This window comes from Brassica rapa, chromosome A02 (genome assembly GCF_000309985.2).
Source record: "Brassica rapa cultivar Chiifu-401-42 chromosome A02, CAAS_Brap_v3.01, whole genome shotgun sequence".
In the NCBI taxonomy this organism is placed as follows: Eukaryota; Viridiplantae; Streptophyta; class Magnoliopsida; order Brassicales; family Brassicaceae; genus Brassica; species Brassica rapa.
The window spans coordinates 12,197,764-12,215,551 of NC_024796.2; the positions used below are offsets into that span (position 1 = coordinate 12,197,764).

Sequence of the window (17,788 nt, forward strand, 5' to 3'; positions counted from 1 at the left end):
TCTATGAACCACTCAAGCTCCTAAGCCCTAGATGCTTTGCTTCTTCTTATTCGGACTTACAAAACTCTCTCTTGCTAAAAATGCTCTATGTGCGTTAACCGGCCACCCGGTGCCAAAAGTCCTCTTTATACTTTAGAGGAAAATCCTAGACTAAAAGATCTACCCAATGAAACTTTCCATATTTGGTTCTTCAGTAAATAAGACAAGCTTCCTTATTTCATAAGATCGATTGCTTCTTCTCCAATATCTTCCTTTATACTGACTCCTCAGTTAATTTTCCTATAATGTTTTTTACTCGACTCGTCTTCCACTTGTCTCCTCATCTCGTAACGTAATTCATGTCGTACTTCATGAACTACTACAGTTCCGCCTTGATCATACATCTTCAACACTGTCTCACTACACTTCTGAAATACACACAAACAAGTTACTTTACAAACTCCGGACACAACACTAACAAAAGGCACACAGATGAGTCGTTTTAAAACTTAGGACTCGACATTCCTGGCTGGTTTTTGGCAGTGTTTTGGTTCATATCTTCTATTTTCCAATATAAATATATTTTTCATTTTTTCATTAAAATAAACCTTTTAAATATTTGATTAATTTCGTATTTATTTAAAATAAATGTAAATTTCATTTTTCACTTAAATAAAACTTTTAAATATTTAGTTAATTTTGTGTTTATTTAAAAATTAAATGTATATTTCATTTTAACTAAAATAAACTTTTTGAATATCTAATTAGTTTTGTTATTATCACTAAACTCATGTACAATTTTGTATTAATTTTTTTGAGAAATTGTTTAAGATACCATAAGTTAAGTACCAATTTTCAAAAATACTTTCAATCAAAAATATAATATCATTTGAGTTTAGGCTTTAGTGATTATTTTTAGGGTTTAGTACCAAGGGGTTGGGGTTGGGTTTAGAAATGTTTTATAAATATTTAGAAAAATTAGCTTAGTGCTATTTTATCACAAATTTAGGTTATTTATGAAAATATTCAAGCTATTTATGAAAATATTCATTCATTAATGGTGAATTTGAAAAGTAGTAACAAACCGGTGGTAGAATTGAAATTTTTCCTAAATTTTGATATTAATTTAATATACTACTTTTCAATTAAATTTTTTACCTTTAACCAATAAGATTTTCCAATTTAAAATTTTGTATCACATGATTTAAAATATGCTATCACTGAACTATAAAATTATTGTGTTTTAAAATGCTATATTAAACAATTAGTAATATGGTAAATATTACAATAAATCATGAATTATTTTACATTAACATTTTAGGTTATATTTGGCAAATCTCAATTTTTATTTTATCAATAAAACCTTAATTCAATAGTAAAGTCTGTTATAATATTAATTTTATGTAGTGAGGAATCTCATTTAAAATACAATGGAGGTGCTCTTATGTCTTTTTTTTTTTGCAAGTGCTCTTATGTCCTAGAAATTGTTTTCTCGTTGAAATATTGTTACTATGCTGTATTAAATTGACAGAAAAGTTGTTGGCAGAAAGAAAAGCAGATTTAGAGAATCATTCATCATTGGTTTTATGATTTTATCATTCGTAGCTTTCTGTTTGAAATGTTGTCTTAGTTCCCATTCATTTGATCATCCTTTACAGTGGGCCGTTTTGTTAGTTACAGTGGACCATTTTGCATGTTCCTCGTGCTGAAAATCAAAGTTTGAGTCGGTTACTGATGTATCAGAACTGATGTGGTAATGTATTTATTATAGAAATGAGAGACTAGTCTTTTCTTTTTACTGTCACACGCGGTTATAAATTTTAACTGCGGAAATGTCCTATTATAAATATAGGTGGCAATGTGCCTGATCTCTGCAACACAAGTACACAACTCAAAAGTAAACAAATTAAAAAAACTCATCAAACCCTAAACACAAATATTAATCATAATGATGTCATCATTTCCATTGGTCTCCTTTCTCATCACCCTCATGTTGGCTGCAGCTGTATGCACCCAGGGATACGAACCTGCGCTGGATACGGCCGAAAATCCAATTCTAACGAGTGCACAATACCTGATCCAACCGTACTCCCCGAGGAGTAACGGAGGTGGTCTCCTCCCAGTCCCTGTTAAACTACTTCCCCTTTGTCCACTTGGCATCAGCCAATCCTCGGTTACAGCCTTACCTGGCCTACCGGTTAGCTTCTCATATCCATACCCGCTCATGGACACCTATGTTAACGAAGGGCAAGCTGTAAATATCGAGTTTAGGTCGGAAGCATGGCCGGGCTGCGAAGAGTTTTCCAAGTACTGGGAAGTAGATGAATCCTCATCGGCTTCCGAGGAGCCTGCGATTCTCGTCGGTGGTAAGAAGCGGGAACGAAACAGCTGGTTTAGAATTGAGAGAAAAGAAAATTTTGTAGGAGGAAATGCTTACAAGTTGACCACCTTAGCCGGAACCATTGGAACCATCCCAGGGCCTTGGGAAAATGCACCACAACTAGTTCTCACCAATGATACTGCTAAGACCTTCCTCGTCAAATTCCACAAAGTTCATGGTGATACTACGGCTACTACATCTACTTCACGTCTGGAGAAGTTAGGTCTAGGGATGTTCCCATTCTACTAGTCAACAAGCTAAGAATCATGTAATGTAAAGCCTGGCCTAAAGTAATGGGTTGAGATAATACCCTCATGCATGTACCTGAATTTCCATAAATAAAACAAAACTATGTTTGCCAAAAAGAGACACAACTTTTCATCAAAGCAATGGATTAAAAAAATACACAAATTCTTTCCATATCCTTTTTCCTTATACATAACTAATCAAAGTTTAATTGAACATCCAAAATAAATAAGAAGTCAGTTGTATATTTGAATTTGGCTTTTGAAACACAATTTATAAAGGACCTTGAGATATTTTCTCAGGTTTGGGCTTAACTCAAGTTTCCATTCGATTGAGATCGTAATATTTCACTATATATAACAGTTTGAGATTCTATCAGCTTTATGTTAGTTGGGATCCTGGGGACGTTTATAGTTCCAATAAACAAGAAGAGCTTCCAACTTCGAATCCAAAACCTGTTAGTGAAATTGTAAACTAATGCTTTTCGCATGAGTGAATAAAACCCACTGAGAATACAAAACTGAAAATTCGTCCTGTTGTAGGGGAAAGGTCTTAACTTTTTTGGTAAAGTCATTGGAAAGAGATCATAAGGATCGAAAACAAACACAAAAAACAAATTTCTCTAGCATCAAATAAATAATACATATATGCATGATAATTTGTCACCGAATGTTGTCTGGTCTTTTTTTTTTACCTAGATGAGTTCGGTGTTGATATAATACTGAATGAGATAGACAATCTTGAGGTTTAGAGCGATCATGAGAATAAACATATTGTGTTCAGTATAACCGATGGAGAAAGTGCTGACTATTTCGTGACAAGTTGGTTTAGACTTGTAGCCGAAGCTAAGAACCTCACCATAAGAGCACAGGTCAATCATGGCCTTACATTCATTGCATTAAATTGATAGAACTAATTTGTTGAACTTAGTTCATAATCCATCGAAAAGTAATACTATAGGATATCGAAAAACAGTTTTTATAATAAAAATATCATACAAAGAGAAACATGAGTGGAATAATATTCATTATATGATAAAGCATATATAATTAGGGTTATAGGGGCTTAGCGTTTAAAAGTTAGAATTTATGGTAATAATTTCTTTAAATAAATCTATTTTGTTAATATTTCAAGAATATTTTTTATATTAAATGAATTATAGATAACTTAGTTTTTCCAGATTACTATTTATTTATATGTTATTTTTATAGTAAAAAAATATTTTTTCTGCTCTTTAGGAGAATTGCTCAATTTTTCATGTCTGTGTATTTTGCAAAGTGGTCCAGTAGCGCAAACTCTATTTTGAGAAACTCTAAAAAAGTCAAAGATATTTTCCAATTTTAAAAATTATTAAATAAATACTGAAAGAATAATTATAATAATAATTGATCATATAATTTAAATTCAAGAGTATCTATATATTTTCTGATGAAAATTTTATGTGTATGATACATAAAATTCATTTTCAAATAATAGTTTCTTAGTTTTTCTTATACAAAATATCATTGGGCATTGTACGAAGTTTCTTAGTTTGGATTTACCAGACTTATCACTTATTTATTTTCTAGTAAAATAAAAAATCGTGGTAGACATCATTTTTATTTTGTCTGGTATGGTGTTTTAAATTGACAAAAAAAAATTTAAAAAAAAATTGACAGAAAAAGTTGGAAGCAGAAATAAGATATCTAGGGAATCATTTTTCTGCTTCCAAAATTTTTAGTTGTCAATATATTATGGGTGCACGTGTCCCCATTGTTATTGTCCTGGCTTGGCCACTGTCTATACATTCATTGGTTGTTCAGTATAGTCTCTTTCTGTTTGAAATCTTGCCTGGTTCTCAGGAATTACTTGATCATCCTTTATAAGTTAGTTACAACGGACCATTTTGCATGTTCCTCGTGCTGAAAATCAAAGTTTGATTCGGTTAACCTATGTAGTAAATTTTCAATAAATATCTATATAGAAATGAGAGACAATCTTTTCTTTTTTACCGTCACACACGGGCATATAATTTAACCGCAGAAGTTTCCTATAAATATTGGTGCAACGTTTCTGCTCTCTACAGCTTAACTCAAAAGGAAACACACACAAATATTAATCAAAATGATGTCATCATTCCCATTGGTCTCCTTTCTCATCACTCTCATGTTGGCTTCAGCCGTATGCACCCACGGGGAAAATCGCGTGAATGACACCGACGGAAATCCACTTCGGACGACTGCACAATACTTGATCCTACCACTCTCCCCGAGGAGTAACGGAGGTGGTCTTCTCCCAGTCCCCGTTAAACTACAGCCCCTTTGTCCACTTGGCATCAGCCAATCCTCGGTTAAGGCCTTAACAGGCCTACCGGTTAGCTTCTCATATCCATACGCGATCATGGACACATATGTTAACGAAATGGAAGCTATAAACATCGAGTTCAAGTCAGACGCATGGCCGGGCTGCGAGGAGTTTTCCAAGTACTGGGAAGTCGATGAATCCTCATCGGCTTCAGAGGAGCCTGCGATTCTCGTCGGTGGTAAGAAGCACGAACGAAACAGCTGGTTTAGAATTGAGAGAAAAGAACCTTTTTACGGAGGAGTTGCTTACAAGTTGACCACCTTAACCGGAACCATTGGAACCGTCCCAGGCCATTGGGACCAAGCACCACAACTAGTTCTCACCAATGATACTGCGAAGACCTTCCTCGTCAAATTCCACAAGGTTCATGGTGATACTCCGGCTACTACTTCACGTCAGGAGAAGTTAGGTCTAAGGATGTTCCCTTTCTACTAATCAACAAGCTAAAAATCATGCAATGTACCTGGACTAAAATAATGGGTTGAGACAATACCCTCATGCATGTACCTGGATTTCCATAAATAAAATAGAACTATGTTTGCCAAAAATAAGACACAACTTTTCATCAAAGCAATGGATGAAAAAAGGACACAGCTTTCCGTATCCTTTTTCGTTATACATAACTAATCAAAGTTTAATTGAACATCCAAGTAGTCTACTTCAAAATATACTGCTTCTCAATACATTTTTCTTTTGCTTCTCAATACATATGTACTGCTATTTGACAATACATATATATATACTAGTTGATTTCCCCATTCTCATGCATGTGTATAAATACTTATGAAATAAGTATAGCATAAAATTTTTAGAAATGTTTAGTTGTGTTTTAAATCACTTTGTAATTTAAATTAATGTATGATTTATTTTAAATAATATTTTGTTATTTTATTTAGACATGTAATTTTGGATGTATAATATATAGTCTATTTGATTTTTACTTGGATATTTTGGATTGCATTAACTTCTCCAAATTAAACCATAGAATATTTTTTTTGTTTTGAATAAATTAAAATTTTGATTAATTTGGTTATTTGCATTTAGAATTTTATTTTTAGGTATAAAATTTGGATTGTTTAAGTAAATCATTTTTCTAGGTTATATTGAGTTACAAGAAAAATTGCTATCAAATAATTATTTTTAGTTATTAATAAAAAAATTTAAAATTTCTATTTTTACAATTCGTAACAATACCAATTTTACACTTCTTTTGTTAATTAAATAATTTTTAGTATCATGTTCTTCATCAAATACTCTCTTAAAAATATTACCAAATAAAATTTTACAATTCTCTTTTGGTTATGACTTAAAAATATGATACAAATTTCTTTTTTTTTATGATTTATTTTATAAAAAAAAGAGAACAACTATCAAATATTCTTTTACAGTTCTTAGGATTTTAAAAAAGGAAATTAATATTATATAATATTTTACAATTATATTTTTCTAGAATTTTTAAAAAATATTTCTATCAAATAATTATTTCTAGTTAATATTAACTATTTTGAAAAGTTGCCATTCTAAAAATTCATTTTTTTTTCATGATAACTAATATTTTAACAAATTTTCTTGTTTATTAAATATTTTTTACTATCATGTTTATCATTAATATTTAAGTAAAAATAACAATTAAATAAAATTCTACAATTCTCTCTCGTCAGATTTTTTTTAAAAGAAAATAAATCTTAATTGATTAAGATTTTTTTTTTTTTAGAAATCTCTTTTATTTAGAATTTAAAAAAAAAAGAAGAAGTTATTTTCACATAGTGAAATTTTTTATTGACACATTCACAATCTAATTTTTTAATTGACACATGTCGCAATCATATCAACTGAAATATTTGAAGTTAATTTTGGTTTATATTTTTTTTAACACAAAATTATTAAAAATTAAAGCTAGTTGATTATAAGAAAAATAAAATTATTTTTACATTTTTATTTTATTTAGACTTTTAAAAAGGAAATTAATTATTTTATAATCAGTTTTTTCTTTTAGATTTTTGTACAACTATTTTATTTTAATAGAAAAAATTATGTTTATTATTTATATATTTTTTCTTATACATACAAACAAATATTCATCATATTCACACATACTCATGTACGACAACAACATCAAAATTAAAAATTATTTTAGCATCATTAGATGTAATGAAGATAATAAAAAGTTGAGTTGTATCATGAAATTAAAAAAAAATACTCAGGTAATACTTTTCATGTAAATACTATTGTGTTTTGTAAAAATAATATGTGAAAGCTTAAACCTAAATATAGATGTGAAACATTTATAGCTATTTTGGTCATAATTTTTAATATACAATTATCTATTAAGAAAAAAAAAAATTAGTTACTTATAAGAAAATATTAAGAGTACTTTCACAATTTTCTATTAACCAAGCTATTAGTTACTTATTAACCAAGCTTTTTATATAAATAATAATAATAATAATAAAAATAATAAGACAATTAAATATTATTTATAATTAAGAAAAATCTTTTTTTTTCTTATTTTAGTATAAATATTTTTAATTATGAGACAGTTTAACATATATTACATTTTTAATATGTAACTGACATGTGTCACAGTCATATTAATTAGTAATTTTGAAAAATCAAATCGATATAATATTTTATAATTATATTTTCATTTAAATTTTAGAAAATGAAACTTTTATTAAATAAATTGGTTTCAAATCTATTTTGTAAGATATTGAAAAAGGAAATTTTCTAAAACAAATTACTACTAAATACTTTAAAAAAAATCGTTTCTACTATTAAATAATTTTTAAAAGTAGTTTTTTTTTGAAAATTCGTTTTCTATTATCTTATTATATATATATATATATATATATATATATTTAATCATTATATATTTAAACACATGTCACAATATGAGAAGAAAAATTATTATCAAATAATCTTTTGCAATTATCTTTTGATTAGGATTTTAAAAATTGAAAATTACTATTAAATCATATTTATAATTACTTTTTAATAAAATTCATTTTTGTTAATATCTTAATACATATATATTTTTAATTATGAGATAGATTAACACAGGTCACAATCTTGAAATATATAATTGTCATGTGTCACGATCAGGTTAATTAGCAACTTTGAAGAACCAAGCTTTATATAATAAGAAAGATATATATTTTTCTAATTAAAGTACAACTATTTTTTATTCTTGTTAAACAAATCTGATTAGTTTTATTTATTGCATTAGTAAGTCTTTTTATCTGATTATATTTCCATAATTATTTTTTATAATTTGAGATTTATTTTTTTATAAGAAAAATAAAAAAACTAAAGTGAAGATAAGTTACAAAGTTTCATAGATGAACGTTCCCTATAAAAAAAATTAAAATTCATAAATGGATATCAATATTTACAAAATATTTAATAGTAAATATTTTGTAGATTCTAAGTAACTTTATATTTTTAGATGCTTAAAACATAAATTAAAAATATCCCAAATAATTTTAACCATGAAAATACATATTGGTTTATGTATTTTTAGTTTATGTATATTATGTTGTATAAAAATATTTATCTAGTCTGATAAAAATTAGATAAAAATTTAAATCGAAGTTAAAAATTTCACAAAAACAAATTATGAAAAAAATGAATAACCATCTCAATTGCAGCACTAATAAATATTTTTTTTTTATAATTGCTTTATAAAATTTCTTTCCAATTTTAAATTCATTTGTACACTATATTCTTAGTAGTAAATCTTAAAAATCACTCAATATTCTCTTTTCAATTATAAAATTAGGAAATTTACTTGATTAATATTTATTTATGTTTTCCTGTCTTTCAATATTAATATTTGGTTATATGTTTCTGTTTTTTAATATAAAAATATTTTATTAAATGATATTTTCAGATAACCACACAGTTTATATATAGGAATTTTTAATTTTTAATTTATTTTTAGATTTTGGATAATTCTTATTATCATTAATTTAATCACTTATCTAATCAGATTTTTTTAATTTGTTTATATTTTGTGGTTAATATATTTTTTTCATTAATGGTATAAACGATATTAATCCCCCTAACTTTCAACGGGAGAGCTTCGTTCTGAATATCATTTCGCCAATAATAGTATAAATTTCAAATCTAAACAACCATCTTTAAATTTACTACAACTAGCAAATGTACTTAAAACTATAATATTTTGCTTCTTAATAGTATAGATATGTTAAAATAAATTGAATACCAGTTTCATAGAAAAAGGTTAACAAATCTAAAACAAAACAAACGAATAAAATAAAAATTTCTCCGTTCAGCATGTCGTAGAACCAAATCCATGAATTCGCTTATACCATCTGCATATTCTTGTTTAAGTAAATTTGCTTTTGGATTTATACGAGATATATCCATCCACGAAGGAAAATAAGTAGAAAAAAACATGTTTTGTGTTTTTTTGGTGAATAAAATAAAATAGTATTAATTTATAGATAAATTTGGATCACTTCTTGATGGATTTTTATGAAGAAAACATTCATCGAAAATTTTGAACTTTTAAAACGGCTGTATAACACTTTCGTCGGAAATACCCGACGGATGCTTGACGATCACTGTAGAATCTTGACAATATTCAAATAGTTAATAAAACGTTCTTCTCACAATTTCTATCATATACAATTTGTAAGCAATATCAATCGTATAAATTCCAAAGGAAGGTTTCGTACGTCAAACCGACAATTCTGCTTATCAGTAACTAGTCCTGATATATATTAAATGTCCAAGAGGGGATCCAAGTTGCTGTGCAGACCAAACCACTCCCTCCAACAGGCATCTCCTCCACACATCTCGCTGCTTGGATCATCTGGTCAATCTGGATTGCAAGGAATCAAAAAATCTTTTAAAATCGAATCTTCTCGGGGCAAGACACACTACTCAAAGCTCTTACCAGCGCAAGGGAATGGCAAGAGGCTCAAAGCTACGACCTAAGAACACAATCCCGCCGCCCCACTCCGCAGATCGAAGGCCACTCTGATGCAATCATATGCAGATCTGACGCAGCCTGGCGATCTGGAATATCGACAGCCGGTTTAGCGTGGAGCTTCTACCGCGCAAATGGAGAGATTATTTTATCTCATAGTAAATCAACCTCTTTTGTGATTTCGTCTCTTTTGGCAGAGGGATTAGCACTGAGAGAAGCCATGGAACATGCATGGGCCCTAGGATTGATGAAAGTGATCTTCGAATCTGATTCTTCTCAACTGATGGCAGCAGTTGAAGGCGAATCAAATTTCTTCGATCTTCACGGAATCGTCTCCGATGTTATCTCCTTCGCAAACTCTATGGAGCTTGCTCGCTTTAATTTTCGTAGTCGCATTAACTTTGTATTGGAAGATGGCCTAGCCAAACAAGCGCTTGATGCGTATCTGTACCAACCACATTGATTTCGAGTTAATGAAATTTTCTTTTGACAAAAAAAAAGTAACTAGTCCTGATGATTACTGCCCCGCGTAACATATAATTCATTTTCACAAACGTAAGTATCTAGAAGCTGCAGGCATAAGCAACCATTTAAAACAAAAAAAAAACTATTGAGTTGCTCTACTTTTTATCTTTCGACTTTCGAGCATATCTAGTCTGAAACAATGGGGATTTGGGCCTATCCTACAGGAAGTCAGGAACCTGTATATTGTTCGAAGCAAAAAAAAAGAAGTGAAGAGATCGATTTAATCTGTACAAGATTATTCCTTAAAACTTCTTTGTTCGACATCTTGTTGGCATATATGATACATCGAAGAACAATTAGACTACTGATATATCAGTATTTTTTCTAGCTATAACATATGTTTTGGGATTTTATCGGATCAAATTATGTTTTATAGTCTTTAAGAGTCTTTGGTGTTTTTGTGTTTTGCATTTGAAAATAATATTTGTGAGCAAATTTTTTAACCAACGAGAGCTGATGTTATTGTCTTTTGTGAACCTATCGAAAACTCAAGGTAAAAGACTCTAGAGAGGGCGGAAAGTTTATTCTTCCGTAGGCGTAACATAAGGTAAAAGACAAAACATGTTATGACACATAAACAAGAAAATGTACATCATAGAGTCGTGGGTATAAGTTGTAATAAAGTTACATGTAGACTAACGACATCTTGCTAGAATATAACCTAATGAATTCTAGCTAAAATAGAATATACAAAAAAGTTTTGTTTGCGTTATATACCTATGATAGATCTATGTATAATACTTAATATCCGATTTCTAGATTAAGTAGATGGCCATAATAAAATATTCTATCCCGAGTTATGATATAAAATAAAATATGATTCCACTATTAAGAATATTAAACATATAAATAGTCATATTTATGTTTATAATAGTTATCATAATTTTTATATTTTAAAATTTTAGTTTACTATTTTTTCCATTACAGGAGAGTAAAATATGTCCAAAATGACTAAAAATATCAAAAGTCTTAAAAGGACAAACAAAAGTTGAGAGTGTCTATTTTTCTAAATTTTCCTAATTATTTTATGGTTACCTTTAGAAAAACAATACCAGTATTCCGTCTTATCTTTACTTTATTCTCATAGATTTGTTGTGTAATCTAGTTTTTGTGGATTCGATCCCTTCTATTATACGACATGGTGATTAAAGGGTTATAACTCTTGAGCTATCAACAACAGATTAAAGCAAGTTAATATAAAACTAGAGAATTAAAGAGTTTAGAAAAGCAAAAGTCTCGAACACAAATCTTATTTTTTCTTTGAAACTCATTTTGAAATTCGTGCATAAGTGTGTGAAAGATACAACGAATATGATAAGAAAATATTTTGATACAACTTTTGCATCCCACTGCTTATACACACAAATGTGCTCCTTTGAATTATTCCCATGGACTATTTGATCTTCCTTTATATGTTAGTTTTTTTTATAACACTGAATATTATTAAGCCTTTACGGCAATGATCAAAACAAGGTATCACCACCAAGGGGGGAATAAAAAATAAAACCAAAACACAAAACCATACCAGTAGGTAGGTGAAGTTTAAACAAGAAAAATGGTTGTCACAAAGACACAACACCTTAAACAACCACTCACTACACAGGGGAAGTGAGACGGTGGTGTTACCATTTACGAAAGCGGAGCATCGTTCCTTGCTTCATACGCAATGAGTTCCTTCAACCAGTTAGGTCCTCCTAAAGCAATGTAGGATTGATATCTATGGTCAACGGTTACGCTAGTGGCAATTCTCTGTGCTAACACATTTCTTGTCTCTAGGACATGGTCCAAAGACCAGTGTTGAAACCGTTGTACCAAATCACAGATGTTTCCAACAATTTCCCTGGTTTCACTGCATGAGCTTGGAGATAGGAAGCAAGCCCTTGCGCGCTCACATGAAGATTCAAAGATGATCTTATCCTTACGCATGGAATTCATGCTCTCGATGGCCCAAAAGATAGCTAGGAGTTCCGCAAGTTCTGTAGACTGCACAGATGAAAAGGATCTCCTGCCATGCATTAGGACCTTTCCTCGGCTATTCCTTACAATCCAAGAAGCTCCACTCATACGGGACGTATCAGACCATGAGGCAGCTATGTTACACTTGACAATGTCATCAGCTGGTGCCTTCCAAGAAGGTGTGATAGTTCCTAGCGAGTTACTGGGGGTGGTTGCTCTAGCGTCAGGGTAGTTAAGTTCAAACCAAATGTTGGATCCAAGTTTTGCATGTTCCTCGTGCTGTAAATCCAAGTTTGATCCGGTTACCATAGAGTTTAAAGTCTAATCACCTATTTTCAACCCTGGCTGTACTAGAAAGTTTGAAACCAATGATCATGTACTTTCCCATCCCGAGAATGAATTATCAAGATGTGATGTGAGAAAAAAGGCAATACACATTTTAAAAGCTGATAAAATTAGGGTTTATTAACAAAATTAGAGATTTATCTTTTCTTTCTACTGTCACACTCTGTTTAATTTTAACCGCAAAGGCTTCCTATATATACGTGTTTGCTCTCCATAACTCAACTCACTCAAACACCCCAAACACCAAACCCTAAAGGCTAAAACACACAAGATCATCATCACAATGAAGATCTCTTTTCTCATCACTATCCTCTTGGCGACAGTGGCCTGCACCCACGGACAAGAACCGGTGAAAGACACTGCCGGGAATTCTCTTGAGACAGGTCAGCAATACTTCATCCAGCCGATCAAGACCGGGAGCAAGAACGGAGGTGGTCTTGTTCCAGCCGCCATTAGACTCATTCCCCTTTGTCCACTTGGCATCAACCAAGCAGCCTTTACGTTCTTACCAGGCCTACCGGTTAGCTTCGAGTTTTCTGACTTCGTCCCAGAACCCATCGTTAAGACATCTACTGATGTAACCATCGAGTTCAAATCATGCAAGGAATTTTCCTTTATATGGGCAGTTGAATCCTCATCGGATTCCAATGAGCCAGCAATTATCCTCAGTGGTACCCCGGGGAGCCAAAATAGCCGGTTTAAGATAGAGAAAGCCGGAGAAAGAGCAGGAGAAAACACTTATAAGTTGACCAGCTTAGGCGGGACCGTTGGAAACGTCACGGGGATTTTTCTGGCACCACAACTAGTTCTCACCAATGATAATGCCAAGACCACATTCGTCAAATTCAACAAATATAATGAATCTATTACATCTGCTTCTCGTGTTGAGAAGTCAGGTCTAAGGATGTTCCCATTCTGATAGTCAAGATAATGTAATGTTAAGCCTAAGGCTCGTCCATGGCCAAAAATAAGGGGTTGAGAAAATACCCGCACGCATGTTTTTTTACTTTCCTCATGAATATATAAAATGAAATTATGTTTTATAATGCTTTATGAGACGCACATAAAACTTTTAGAAAAAAATTTTATGATAATGTTTTTTAAGTTTTTATTACAAAAATAGTCATCAATGAAGAAAATGACCAAAATAAGTTTTATTAAAAAGTAAAGATGTATTTTTACCCTAGTGATTATTAAATATTTATTATTTGAGCGAATGTATTCAATCTAAATGACGGCACAATTCATTTTTCTTTTGTATGAAGTATTTAAACAACATTTACCATAAAATTCTAATTGCCCGTTCTCCTCAAGAATTTGCGGTCAACTTTTTCTTCTCTATTCTTGCGGTAGTATCCTTAAAAAAACTAATCATGTTTTGGCTTATGGTCTACTATACTCTCAAAATGTTTTTTTCACGGAAATAGAGATGTAAAACCTCACTGATTGGTTTATTTACTTTTACAAAAGAATTGGTGATGAGTTTGATAACAAGGAACTAATATCTTTCTTTCCGGCACTCCATTTAATTCTGAGTACACCCTCCCCACCCACCCCCCCCCCCCCCCAAATTTATAATTATTCAGAAAAGAAAGCCTTCGAATAGGGTAAGGATAATTAGTCCAGCCAAGAAAATCAAATCTTATGTTACGAATAAAACACTGGATATAATCATCCATTTTACGAAAATTATGTGTTTCTTCTTGATTTTGACTGGAGCAATGAAGATCATAGTAGGGGACATGTACGTGTTTTTATAACTCTAAATCCTTGATGCCATATGTGTTAGGTTTTTCTTTCCAAAAAGAATAGGATCAGATATTATTTGTAAGTATTTATGCGCGTTGCTCTCTACTTCTCAATAACTCATTGAGACAAGTTTTACATCAATCCCTTTCTTCTTCTTATTCTTGTGGCTTTACGGTTACTTACATAACAATGGCTCTGGCTATAACGACACAGATATGTCTAAATCATTCATACGTTGGTTCCCCCATCCCTATCAGAAATATTGTCGTCATCCCATTAATTATTTGACCATCCTTTATATGTTTGTTAACATGATCAATTTTGCATGTTCCTCGTGCTGAAAATCAAAATTTGAATTGATTAGAGCCCCTTATTTTCAACTCTCACTGCCAAAACCAACCCATCACGATTCACGACAATGATCCCAATGTGAAGTGAGGATTAAGAAAATAACAAAAAAAAAAAACTTGATAAAGTTGATTAAATGTAAGGGTTTATTTAACACAAATAAAAGATTAATATTTTCTAGTTACTAAACGACGTTAGATTTAACCGCAGAGGCCAGCTCCCTTTCTACACTTGCGAAGAGAACGCATATTAGGAGGAATAACCTAATCTTCTGTCTCCTTTTATTCCCTTTTCAACAAAGATATATTGATTACATGATAGGGTAAACCAAGATCAACTACAATTTTATGTATTTCGTTATATGAACTAGGTGGATCATAGACCTTTCAAATTTCCCGAATTCTAATAATCTTATTATACTGATAAATAGATCATAGACCTTTCAATTTACGAGTTTTCGTTGTTTCGGGTTGTCGTAAAACCAACTTTCATGAATTCACTTATACTATTTGCATATTCATGTGCAAGTAAATTTGGACAAAATCATGACAGATTCCCAATAATAAAACGTTCATTAAGAATTTTAAAATGGCTATAACGACTATATTCCATCGGAAATTCCTGGATCCCTAACAAATACGGTAGAACTAGGTTAAGACCAGCGCCTTGCGCGGAATGAACATTATATATATATAAATTATTTATATATTATATGTTTATATAATATTATGAAATAATAAATATATATTGAATAATTAAAAAGTCATTATCAACTACTTATATAATTAAATTGGTGCGAACATATAAATAAATTTTATAAATCGAAAAAATATTTTTTCTATTTGATATGATATATAATTAAATTTAAATGATAATAACATATATATATAGTATATTTTAATATTAATATTTATTAGATGATGATTTTTGCTCATATTTTTTTTTATCATTTGTATCTGTTATAGCAAAAAGTCTAAATTAGTGATAACAAAATTTTTACTGTGGGATTAATGGTTTAAGTAATTTATAATATTTTAAAAAATTAAGTTGTCAATATTTTTTCAAATTTTTTTATCAAAAAAATGTTCAAATATATTTCAAAATTAAGATATTTATGTATTTTTATATGGCATATAGTTTAATTTAAAATGATACGTATATTTATATATCTTTTATTTTTGATACTTATTAAATGAGACTTTCAACTTATATTATTTTTTAATTATTTGTATCATGTCATAACAAAAGTTTTAAATGATAGATCACAAAATTTGAATGTGAAACTTTTAACAGTTTTAGTAATTTATACTCGTTTTTAAAAATTCAAAATATAATATATAAATAATTTTTTTAATTTTTATTATATGGTTACTATGATTGTTTAATTTATTTTAATAGCTTAAATTAAACAAATATAATTATAATACACACTTATTTTTATTAAATATTTATTATTCAAAATTATTAATTGTCATATATACTTTAGCCACATTAAGTAATTTCATAATCTTATTTAAGGAAATAATGAAGCATATTAATAATGTATTTATTGTAGTTTAATTAAAAGCTTATTATATATTTAGATGGACCAACCTATTTCTCTAAAGATTCTAAGAATCATTATAGTGATGACACATGGCTACAAAAAAAAATTACAATGCTTCTCAAATAATATATAGGGGATCTTAAAAAAATCATCTGCTAATAGCTAATGAAACGTTCTTCTCACACTTTCTACCATATACCATTTGTAAGCATGGCTATATCCAACATATAATTTCCAAAGGATGGTTTCATATTTTTTTTTGGAAGATGGCAGGAGACAATAGTCTCCTACTTTTTATTCAAATCCAAACTTCGTTACAAGACAATCTGTCTAGCTCTAGCAATCCCATTAATATCATCCGACAAGATGGAAGCAACGTACTCCGGAACAAACTCAAAATAATGTAAACCGTAAGATAAAGAAAAAGCATAGTTAGCTAATCCATCTGCTAGACAATTAGCCTCCTCATACACATGCGAAATTTTGACTAACCAGTCTCTTGATATGAAGCCATAGCACAAACATACTAGGAATGACAGGGGATGAGAATCCTGAATCCATGTCTTAAGAAAACCCACCACACTCTCGGAATCAACCTCCACTTCTAGCCGTCGGATCCCCTTATCCCATGCTATACAGAGGCCGTAATAAACACCCCATAACTCCGCCAATGGGGCTGAGCAAATACCAATATTGATCGCAAAGCCTCATCTCCACTCTCCATATTCATCACGCATAGCCCCACCTGCTGTAGCCAGTCCCGGATTTCCTTTAGAGGATCCATCAGTATTCAATTTGCACCATCCATTTCCCGGCTTACACCATGCGATCTGTCTCTCCACATGCCCACTAACGGTCGAGCGGGGCCGCAGTTTCTTATTTGCTAGTATCACCTCCTGAGTCTTATCTTTAACAAACTGCATCCTATCTCGACACTTCCCAGTTTCACCGAAGACATACCCACACCTCCATTTCTAACACCACCACACAGTCAACGCAAACATTGTGGGCCATTGATCTCTATTAGCCGACGTATAATTTGTGAGATTCTCATACAGCCATTCTAAAAGTGGTTGATTAGAGAACCGCTGTTATTTTCTTAGGTTCACAAGTCTTCTCCATAGTCCCTTTGCAGCAGGGCAATCTCGAAGGACATGAAGGATTGTCTCGTCTCCATTCTTGCACAGTTGGCACATTCCATTATCACTCAAGTGTCTACGCTTCTACTCCATGCTTGTCATGATAACTTGGTGCACAACCAACCATAAAAAAAATCTAACTCTTTCTGGTACTATGGCCCGCCAAACCCGACTGTAGAAAGCCTCCATATTTGGTCTTGGTGCCTCGTCTTTTGTCAAAAGTGCATACGCTGATTTCACAGAGAAGAGACCATTCTTACTTCCTCCCCACGACATCC

General features: G+C 30.9%; 4 protein-coding genes across 4 annotated transcripts; 3 read left to right on the forward strand and 1 right to left on the reverse strand.

Moving 5' to 3' along the window:
* The first annotated feature begins 874 nt into the window (after positions 1 to 874).
* Positions 875 to 2,724, forward strand: LOC103852769 (kunitz trypsin inhibitor 2). Its single transcript, XM_009129673.3, has one exon. It carries the CDS (start codon positions 1,928 to 1,930, stop codon positions 2,606 to 2,608), a length of 681 nt encoding a protein of 226 aa, XP_009127921.1. The 5' UTR covers positions 875 to 1,927; the 3' UTR covers positions 2,609 to 2,724.
* A 1,970-nt stretch (positions 2,725 to 4,694) lies between these two features.
* LOC103249164 (trypsin inhibitor B) lies at positions 4,695 to 5,499 on the forward strand. The gene is given in 9 exon segments (NM_001301877.1): positions 4,695 to 5,130; positions 5,132 to 5,136; positions 5,139 to 5,236; positions 5,239 to 5,246; positions 5,248 to 5,276; positions 5,279 to 5,288; positions 5,291 to 5,299; positions 5,301 to 5,305; positions 5,307 to 5,499. Coding segments are annotated over 9 exon segments (663 nt in total). The 5' UTR covers positions 4,695 to 4,708; the 3' UTR covers positions 5,384 to 5,499.
* A 1,168-nt stretch (positions 5,500 to 6,667) lies between these two features.
* On the forward strand, positions 6,668 to 13,779 carry LOC103852771 (kunitz trypsin inhibitor 2). Its single transcript, XM_009129675.2, has one exon. It carries the CDS (start codon positions 13,012 to 13,014, stop codon positions 13,645 to 13,647), a length of 636 nt encoding a protein of 211 aa, XP_009127923.1. The 5' UTR covers positions 6,668 to 13,011; the 3' UTR covers positions 13,648 to 13,779.
* On the reverse strand, positions 12,057 to 12,692 carry LOC103853377. The gene has a single exon (XM_009130298.1). The coding sequence runs from the start codon at positions 12,690 to 12,692 to the stop codon at positions 12,057 to 12,059; it is 636 nt and encodes a 211-aa protein (XP_009128546.1).
* Positions 13,780 to 17,788: the final 4,009 nt, after the last annotated feature.